This window comes from Triticum urartu, chromosome 6A, assembly GCF_056163025.1.
Source record: "Triticum urartu cultivar PI428250 chromosome 6A, HENAU_Tu73, whole genome shotgun sequence".
In the NCBI taxonomy this organism is placed as follows: Eukaryota; Viridiplantae; Streptophyta; class Magnoliopsida; order Poales; family Poaceae; genus Triticum; species Triticum urartu.
Genome location: NC_141878.1, coordinates 71,965,961 through 71,976,874, shown reverse-complemented (window position 1 = coordinate 71,976,874; position 10,914 = coordinate 71,965,961). Strand labels below are relative to the sequence as shown.

General features: G+C 46.8%; 1 protein-coding gene across 1 annotated transcript; it reads right to left on the bottom strand.

Annotated features, from left to right (window-relative positions):
• Positions 1-252: 252 nt before the first annotated feature.
• LOC147964019 (uncharacterized) lies at positions 253-840 on the bottom strand. Its single transcript, XM_087529794.1, has one exon. It carries the CDS (start codon positions 838-840, stop codon positions 253-255), a length of 588 nt encoding a protein of 195 aa, XP_087385920.1.
• Positions 841-10,914: the final 10,074 nt, after the last annotated feature.

The window sequence follows — 10,914 nt, the reverse complement described above, 5'->3', positions numbered from 1 at the left end:
AATGAACCAATACATCTATTGGTTGCTAATGTGATCCCACATGTGCTCAACCAAGTCATTTTGAAGATTTAAATAAGTGTGCCAATCACGCATCTCACGGTGGAATTGGACAAGCTGTTCAAATGTGGCCGGGTCTTGATGCAGGGGCTCAATATTTTCACCTTGATAATCAAATCCTTGGTCGGAGATACTCTCATCATGCTCATCCTCGACGATCATGTTGTGCATGATCACACAAGCAGTCATCACCTCCTAAAGTTTCCTTTCATCCCATGACAGTGCAGGGTTTCGAACGATACCCCACCGGGATTGAAGCACACCAAAAGCACGTTCCACATCCTTTCTAACACTCTCTTGCATTTGGGCAAATCTCTTTCTCTTCTCACCTTGGGATTTCGAGATTGTCTTCATAAAAGTTGACCACTGAGGATATATACCATCAACTAGATAGTATCCCTTGTTGTACTGGTGGCCGTTGATCTCAAAGTTGACAGGTGGGGAGTGGCCTTCCGCAAGCCTTGCGAAGACTGGAGAACGCTGCAACACGTTAATATCATTGTGAGAACCTGCCATGCCGAAGAAAGAATGCCATATCCAAAGATCATGCGAAGCTACCGCTTCTAATATGACAGTGCACACGTTGACATGCCCCTTGTACTGGCCCTGCCAAGCAAATGTACAGTTCTTCCACCCCCAGTGCATACAATCTATGCTGCCAAGCATGTCTGGAATGCCTCTAGCTGCGTTGGTCGCCAACAATATCTCTGTATCAACTGCAGTTGGCTGCCTCAAGTACTCTGGGCCAAACACCTCGATCACAGCCTGGCAAAACTTGTACATTGACATTAGACATGTTGTCTCACTCATACACACATACTCATCCACCAGATCGCCTGGAATTCCATATGCAAGCATGCGGATGGCCGCGGTGCATTTCTTGTAAGAGGAGAATCCAAGCTTGCCAAGGGCATCCGTCTTGCACTTGAAGTATGGGTCATGAGCAACCACTCCCTCTCAGATACGATTGAACATATGCCTTGCCATTTGAAAACGGCAACGAAATTTATCCGGCTTAAAGAGCGGGGTGTTGGAAAAGTAATCGGCATAGAGCAGGGCGTGGCCTCTCTCCCTGTTGCGGTTTAGGTTGGGAGCACGGCCAGGGACTGACCCCCTGTACCGAGGAAGCTCCCGTTGAATATGGTCGTGAACGACCAGTGCAGCCACCACAAAATCGTCATCATCCGACGACGAATCGTCTGATGAGCAAAGGAAGTGATGGAAGAAAAACTCGTCTCCACTGTCCATACCTTTGTTGGCAAAATGTCGAACACCTTGCGGTCGTGGTGGTGAAGAGGCCGCGACGCAGCAGGGGTGGTTGCCGGTCGGCTACTGGCCGCTCTGGAGCTCTCGTCGGAATCTGCCGCGGCCGCCGTGGTACGTCGCCGGCGGTCGTGTCCCCTCTGCCACCAGCAAAGACGACGACGGCCAAACCTCCTCCGATCGACGGCCAAAACTACGGCGAAAGCGCGGGCGTGGTGGCGGCCATGTCGAGACGTGGTTTGGTATGGACGGCCGAGGGGCTGCGCGGTGAGGAGGCGGACGGAGAATAGCGGCGGGGCGGGGCGGGGAGAGAGGGTGGAAGCTAGTGTCCCCGACAGGCGGGCCACGCGGGGGGGGGGGGGGGGGGACAAGGGCGTGCGTCGAGACCGTCCGCGCGCGTCTGTTTCACCCCAAACCGAGCGCAAGTTTGGGCTGGGGGTGGGTCCAAAACCGATGGAATCCGGACATTTGTCCGTTTGAGGCCGCGCGTTGGGCTGCGCTATTCGTTCGTTTTACCCCAAACAAACACACCCGGACAAGATAGGTCGCGCGGTGGAGTTGGCCTTACATGCATGTGTGGTGATGTGGTGAGAGCATCTCCAACAGGCGCCGGTCGCGCCGCGCGCAAAAAATAGATATGCCGCACGCGCATCGCCTGGTTTGGCGCGGCGCGCAGCGCTGGCTCCAGCAGCCGTGCTAAAATGCAGCGCGTGCGCGCTGCTGGAGCAACACGCCAAAATGCAGCGCGCGCCACTCACACAAACAACATATGCATTCGAAAACAGAAGCAAAAAGATCAAAACAAACAAAAATAAATAGTTCAATTTCGTTTATTACAACTCAAACAAACAGTTTTTATCGTTCAATACAACAAATAGTGCAATTAAATACAACAAATAGTTCAATAATACAATAACGAACGCATAAATCATGATGCTCTTTGTCGTCCATTCCATGCCCACCACTCCTCAATGAGATTCTTCTGAAGATCATTATGCGCTGTGAGACGTTGAATGGCATGATAGGAGGCAACAAAATGGGCCACCCTTTCAGCCTTCCGTCGCACTCGCACGGGATGTCCCAAAAGCTCATACTGAGAGTAGTCTACATCTTGGCCACGCTCATTCTCGATGATCATGTTGTGCATGATCACACAAGCGTGCATTATGTACCAAATCATCTTCTGATCCCAAAATCTAGCTGGTCCTCTCACAGTAGCAAATTGGGCTTGCAAAATCCCAAAAGCTCTCTCCACATCTTTTCTAGCCGCCGCCTGAGCATTGTGGAAATCAAGATTTTTCTTACCTTCTGGCTTTTTCAACGGCTTGACAAAGGTTTGCCACTTTGGATAGATGCCATCCGCTAGATAATAGCCATAGTTGTATGTACGGCCATTTGTTACAAACTGCACCGGTGGCAACTCCCCATTTGCAATCTTACTCATCAGTGGTGACCGGTTGACAACATTGATGTCATTCAAAGATCCAGACATTCCAAAGAATGCATGCCAAATCCAAGTCTCTTGATCGGCCACCGCTTCAACGATTATAGTGAAACCCTTTTTTGGCCGTAGAATTGCCCATGCCATGCCTTTGGACAATTCTTCCAAGTCCAATGCATGCAATCTATTGAGCCAAGCATGCCAGGAAAACCGCGAGCTTTGTTCATCGCTAAAAGCCTTGCGACGTCTTCAGCGTTGGGAGATCTCAAATACTCCTCGCCAAACACTTGCACAATTCCGATTGCGAAGCGCTTGACACACATGATGGCTTGGCTCTCACCCATAGCCAAGTGATCATCAATTAGATCAGCCGGTATACCGTATGCCAACATACGCAAAGCGGCTGTCACCTTCTGAAAGGTGCTATGCCCGAGCTCTCCGGCGGCATTCCTCCTTTGCTGAAAAAAACGGTCATGGCTCGCTAGTTTCTCTGCAATGCGCCTGAACAACTCGGTGCTCATCCTAAACCGGCGACGAAAATACGACTCGGGATATGTGGGATTCTCCGCAAAATAATGCCTGATCAATCTGTTGTGGGCATCGATCCTATCCCTCCAAATTTTTTGACGACCCATAACCGAACCACCGTGCTTCGGTTTTTTATTAATATGCATAGCTAGGATCATTGCAAGATACTCCTCCTCTTCCATATCAAATTCTTCTTCGGAAGAATCATACGACGAACTCATCTACAATGTTGAATATTATCCTATAAATACAAAACTACAATCAACATGCACGAAATTCATGGCTTTTGAGCAATACATACCTTCTAGGCGTTTTGTCGAACACCTTGCGGGCGCCGAGCGGCAGCGAGCGCGCAGGCGTTGTTCGTCGGAGGACTAGCACGCGCGCGGGGCGGCGGGACTAGAGGGGGGCCGGAGAAAGCGCACGCGGAGCGGGGATAGGCCGGGGAAGCGCCGGAACGGTCGTCGGGTGGCGCGGTCGGCGACGGCGCGGCTGGAGGGGGTGGGGGGTGTGGGAGGTGCGAGCGAGCGCGCGAGAGTCCAGCGCGCGGGAGCGGGCGCAGCAAATAAGCGGCGCGCGATTGCGTTTCGGCCCGCGCGTTGGACTACGTATGCCGCGCGCGCGGTTTTCGCGCGCCCGCTGGAGCAACTATTCCGGTTGCGCGCGCGCTAAAAGAAGGAATTTTGCGGCGCGGTGCTAGTTTGGCGCGGCTGTTGAAGATGCTCTGATATACATTTTTGTGCAAGATAGAGCACGACGAACCCTGGCCGTGTAAGCTCAATATGGCATGCATTGCCAGTACGAAGACAAGGTTGGCGGTACACGGACGAGCCGTACTTTCAGACCGTAACGTGAAAATTTTGACTATAGCTAGTCCCGCCGAAAAACACAAGATAAAAACATGCGCCGGATCCGCAATTTCCCTGGGCTCCTGAGCCCTGAGGTGAAACGAACTGACGGTCCACAGCGCACTGAATATCGAACGTACATGCTGCCAGCTGCGTGCAGCTACGCAAGGTGGCGGTACATGATACACGCTTTTGGCTATCGGATCTCCTCTCCAACACGGCGGCATGGAGGCTGCACTGTACTGAATCTCTTCTCTGGTGAACCAGCAGAAGCCATGGCCCGGGAAAAGCGACACCGTCGATCGGTGGCTGCATCCAGTCTTTTCTGCCCCTTTTTTTCAGTTTCATCGCACCAAGGTTCACCGTTTTATTTTACGAAAAGAGGAGGGAAAAAGGAGAAGGGGAAAAGAGTTATCTGTGGATCCCCATGCATGCACGCAGGGCCCAGTGTCAGCGTGTGCCGAGGGCACTTAATTTGCTTGCTTTCGGTTTATCGTATGCACTTTCTGCGCCTCTGAGATTAATCTCAGGGAATGGGTTGTCTGGATCTCTGGTGGGAGTCTTGGTCAATTTCGTTGTTCCTTTCGGTGAGAAGATTTGAGGCTTCTTGAGCCCCATATGTGAATGTGAGTACGTAGCGTCCCATTCAGGCAGATGGGCATGCATGATTGGTCGTGATGTGAAATATGTTTGCCCTTGGAGTTGCATGCATGTTGATTGCTGTAGGGCCATGAAAAACATCAAACAGCTGTGGAGCACAATATATTTTTCTACGGTCAATAATTCTTATGATAAAAACTTGGCCTTTTTTGTTGGATGTAATGGCAGAGGAAACTTCTAGCTCGACCTATGTACAAGATGCTGCCGAAACATCCGTGAGTTTGACGAGCTACGCAAATAGCAAGAATGCCAGTACCTTTTTTTCAGGAAAAAAGAGAAAGAACAAACAGATGCGTCATGATTTGTGAAGGAACTTGCTGAAAACCCCAAGGAGAGTTCCACTCTCACTACTAGCTACTCATGTTTTGATGTTGATGATAATATACATATATGAGACTAACCATGTTTGTTAAGTATATCTCAGGTTTTCTCACAAAAAAGAGAGAGAGTATATCTCAGGTTTTAGTCCCCAGGGGTTGATGCGTGGATCATGACTACTTAAGTGTACAATGCTAACAACCATGTATTTGAATCATGGAAACTAAGTTCGCTTTGATCTCATATTTAGTGGCTGCAACCTCAAGTTTGTGCTATGGGTTTACGCATAAAGTTATTGCTGGAAGTAGCAAAACTTTCAAGATTACGAGCCATGGTAATCTTTTTGGGGTTTTCAACTGACAAGACTTGCAACAAAAATAAAACTAAAACTGAAACTAAATTTTAACAAAAACTCTAAACACAAAGACTAGGAACACTAAACTCCTACCCGGCGACGACGCCAGAAAAAGGGTCATTTTTAGTGATCTGGTAAAGGAACAGAAAGTACCCCACACCTATTTCCCCAAAGAGGTGACCTTGGGTTATCGAATCCGTGAGAGGAAGGTTCCTTTGAAGCGATGGTCTCTAGCAAGCTTTTGTCAAAGAAATAATTCCAGCTTTTGACCGGATTAATCAATCTAGTTGTGATGAAACACTTATAATAAAAATAGGTACATGTATGAGGTCCTAATTCTTACAACCATGTATTTGCGTTTGGACCAAATATGACGTGGAAGAGCGCTGGAAGTCACCCATGAAGATGTGCTTGTTACGAACTAAAGTGGGGGATGTGTCCAAATAACATCTTGACCGGCACAACTCCTGCATGAAGAATTACTTGTCCAATCGAAGGCCGTATCCATCGTGCGGGGTTGCCTCGATAATTAAGATTATAATAATCAGACAAGAGCTTTGAGTGTTTAATGACTACACCTCATGAATCCCCAAGGATTTGATCCGTGTTACCGTACTAAATCCTTCTGTCACTGGTGTTCAGAATAACACTTCATGTTCTCCTTCCCCTTAGCCTCTCCGTGGCTCGATCTCCATGATCATGGGTACCTCCAAGGATGGAGATCACGGACGAGACAAGAGACATCTACGGAACAATTTTATTTCAGACATACGGGCCGTTAATTCAAAGTACTTCCATTGATCCTTAAAACAAATACAACGGGTTGCAAGGCCTATGCCTCAACCCATACCATACCAAATTACTCACTCATGAAGATCAAATCGCATGGAGACCACATCTTGAAGATCGATTGATTGATAATATGTCTTACAATGGATGCCCTGTGCGATGCACAATTACAAGTATGATCGAGAGAGGAAGAACTATGGTGGTGATGGTGGCTACGGAGATGGAAATGGTGGCGGCTAGGGTTGATGAGAGGGGATGAATATGGCTCTATTCAGACTTCGATCGCGGATGTTCTGTTGACATTTCGACGTGGTCCCCTTATAAAAGTTGTTTAGGTGGACGAGGTGCCTCAGAAATCACGCCATACGACCGCTCATACGACCACACGCGGTCATATGGAACGTCGTATTTTGTGCTACCTTCGCTGGTGCGGCTCCTGTTGGTTTCTTCTATCTCCATTCCCACTCCTTTCCATGTTTACACGTGATTTCTTTTCTTTTTAGCCCATTTCATGTGGAAACACATCAAAGAGAGGAATTTTGGAATCCTTTGCATTCATTGGTCATTACTAGCAATATCAGAGCGAATATCTTGATTTTAATGAAATATATCAGTTTAAACAAGGGGCGAATGAGTGTAAAAATATCACTCACTGCTACTTGTGAGATGTGTTAGGATTTCCTCGAAGAGGAGAGGATGATTCAGTACAGTAGAGATATCATGGATTTAACACGGCAGATGCCCTTGTGAAAGGACTTAGGTGTGAATCCATCGCAACGTAGGTTAGCTCGAAGGGGTTGAACAGGACAAAGGACACAAAGGTTTACCCAAGTTCGGCCCCTCAAAACGAGGTAAAAGCCTACGTCCTGCTTCTAGTTGTATCGCTTGAGTCTTGATTACAAGGGAGCGATTACACTTGACCTAGCTATCGATCAGTTGTTCCTTGAGTTAACCCGCCGTCGGGTCTCGCCTTTTTATACAAAGGTTGAGGCCCCGGGGCTTACAAGAGTTCGATCCGGATCACACAACGTGACCAACTTGGTTTCTAAGTCGCCTTGCCTTACCAGGCAAGTTACTATCGGGCGGCTTACACTTCGGGGTCTTGGGCCTCCACCTGGCCCGCCTCTTAAGCCGCTGCCTATCTTTATGCTTCGTCTTCTTGGACCTTCTTGGGCCTTCTTCATATTAAGCCACCAACGGTATAACCCAACCCCTCCTGGGCGGGTCACACCTCGGGGTTATATCTCCAACATTACGCCCCAGATTGATTTGAACTTGTTCATGTCAATCTTCATTACTTCATTTCGCGTGTCATCTCTCCAAAGCTTAACCTTGAATAAAACACTGTAACCCGCCATGATGTCACGCGAAGTAAATTCATAAAAAACCCGTGACATCACAACAGATCTTTTGCATTAACTGCCCATCCGAGAATCGAGGCGCCTGCACTGTTGAGATAATCATGTGACCTCCTCGATTTCCGCGCATGCCATTTTACGGTTTCCTTATAAATAGGGACGGGGGTCCCCTCTTTTCACTTTTACCCCACCCTTCTCTCTTCTTCTTCTTCTTCTTCTTTCGCGTCAACCGCCTCTGCCGGAGCTCCGCCGCCCCAGTCGACTGTCACCAGCAGCTCCATCCAGGCCGCTGCATCAACCTGATTGTGACCAGAGATCGCGGTGCCCCTCCGCTCTTCAGTCAAATCCTCAGGTAATACTCCTTATTCAACTCATATCCACATTAGAATGCCCTAGTTCGTCGAGTTCATCGACGTTTAGCCAAGTTCATCCAAGCTCATCCAACTTTGCTTAGAAAACGTAGTTCCATCTACAAAATGGGGAAAACTAAAACGGTGCTTGCCTTAGTTCTTATTTTGTATCTAGCACCAATTTTTTCCTCTTCAGAATCCATGCACCGCCGACTACTTGTTCGTTGCCGTATCTTAGGTTTAGCAATTATTTTTCATTTTCCTGACTATAGTAGATCCAAAGTCATAGGCATAAATTGTGAAACTTGTTTGTCTCACACTTAGTAAAATTTCATCAATCTTAGATCTATATATAACTGCCCTGCCAATGTTATTCGGGTGGCTTAGATAATAACTTCATAACCCGCCAGCCTTTACCCGACTTATCTGTAACTGTAACCCGCCAGGGGTTCCGAACATGCTTCTGCAATTTGACCTATCAATATGCGGCTCATAACTTGATAATCATACTCCATAGTTAAGGCATCCCTTAGTTGCAGCTGACCCGCCCTTCATCATATGAGCGACTTATGATTTACTCATAACCATGATCCATCGCATACCCATAATTAATTTGTAGTTATTGCACTATTATTTCCGCCGTTAATCAACTTGTCACCGTATCATTAATTCAGGCCGTAACTTGTTGAAAAATGACTATCGTCAACTGGGAACGTTCCTTGGTTACCAAGGTGATCCTTGATGATTTCGTAGGCCAAGGCCTATTGGCGAGTCAACAGGAGATCGGATGGCGAGTTAGAAATGGGGAAGTAATCCCTACTCCTACAGAAAATGAGATTGTAGTCTTTACTAATCACATACTCAGAGGGTTTCCTCCACCCAGGTCTAAATTCTTCCGAGATCTCCTTCACTATTTCAATCTACATCCTCAAGATATAAGGCCGAACTCAATGTCCAATATTTGCCACTTCCAAATCTTCTGCGAAGTTTATCTGCAAACAACACCCACAGTTCCCCTTTTCAAGGAGTTTTTTTATATAAACCGCCAGACTGAATGCAAAAATGGCCCGAGTCAAGAGTTAGGTGGAATCTCCATTCAGAGACGGAGGGACAACAATTTTCCATCCACCGTCTTACCCAGTCACCCCAAGGGGATGGGTAACCACTTGGTTCTACTGTAAGAACACCGCTCCTGTCACAGAAAACCTTTTGCCTGGGTTTAGAGCTGAGCGCCTTCCACTGAATTTTGACCTGCCAAGCAAGATTATTCCAGAAGAGCATGTCGTGGCCCTCCCGTTCCTCTCTAGGGCCAAAGCCTTGTTGGCTCATGATACGTCTCCAACGTATCTATAATTTTTGATTGTTCCATGCTATTATATTATCTGTTTTGGATGTTTAATGGGCTTTAATATGCACTTTTATATTATTTTTGGGACTAACCTATTAACCGGAGGCCCAGTGCCAGTTTCTGTTTTTTTGCCCATTTTAGTGTTTCACAGAAAAGGAATATCAAATTGAATCCAAACGGAACGAAACCTTCGCGAGGATCTTTCTTGGAACAAACGCAAACTAGGAGACTTGGAGTTGAAGTCTGGAACTCCATGAAGCTTCCACGAGGCAGGAGGGCACCCCACCCTCATGGGCCCCATGGAGCTCCACTGACGTACTTCTTTCACCTATATATACTCTTATACCCTAAAAACATCAGGGGGAGCCACGAAACCACTTTTCCACCGCCGCAACCTTCTGTACCCATGAGATCCCATCTGGGGCCTTTTCTGGCGATCTGCTGGAGGGGGATTCGATCACGGAGGGCTTCTACATCAACACCATAGCCTCTCCGATGATGTGTGGGTAGTTTACCACATACCTTCGGGTCCATAGTTATTAGCTAGATGACTTCTTCTCTCTCTTTGGTTCTCAATACAAAGTTCTCCTCGATGTTCTTGGAGATCTATTCGATGTAATACTTTTTGCGGTGTGTTTGCTGAGATCCGATGAATTGTGGATTTATGATCAAGTTTATCTATGAACAATATTTGGTTCTTCTCTGAATTCTTATATGCATGATTTGATATATTTGCAAGTCTCTTCGAATTATCGGTTTAGTTTGGCCTACTAGATTGATCTTTCTTGCAATGGGAGAAGTGCTTAGCTTTGGGTTCAATCTTGCGGTATCCTTTCCCAGTGACAGTAGGGGAAACAAGGCACGTATTGTATTGTTGCCATCGAGGATAAAAAGATGGGGTTTATATCGTATTGCTTGAGTTTATCCCTCTACATCATGTCATCTTGCCTAAAGGATTACTCTGTTCTTATGAACTTAATACTCTAGATGCATGCTGGATAGCGGTTGATGTGTGGAGTAATAGTAGTAGATGCAGAATTGTTTCGGTCTACTTAACACGGACGTGATGCCTATATTTCATAATCATTGCCTAGATATTCTCATAACTATGTGCTCTTCTATCAATTGCTCGGCAGTAATTTGTTCACCCACCGTAATACTTGCTATCATGAGAGAAGCCACTAGTGAAACCTATGGCCCTCGGGTCGCTTTCTTATTATATTGCATCTCTTTTATTTACATCGCATCTCGTTTACTATTTTGCAATCTATACAGCAAAAATACCAAAAATATTTACCTTACTATCTTTATCAGATCTCACTTTCGCAAGTGACCGTGAAGGGATTGACAACCCCTTTATCGCATTGGTTGCGAGGTTCTTGATTGTTTGTGCAGGTACTAGGTGACTTGCGTGTTATCTCCTACTGGATTGATACCTTGGTTCTCAAACACTGAGGGAAATACTTACGCTACTTTGATGCATCACCCTTTCCTCTTCAAGGGAAAACCAACGCATGCTCAAGAGGTAGCAAGAAGGATTTCTGGCGCCGTTGCCGGGGAGATATACGCTCAATTCAAGACATACCAAGTACCCATCAT

Excerpts from the sequence above, each read along its gene's own strand:
- LOC147964019 (XM_087529794.1), bottom strand. The coding sequence starts at position 840 with ATGTACAAGTTTTGCCAGGCTGTGATCGAGGTGTTTGGCCCAGAGTAC.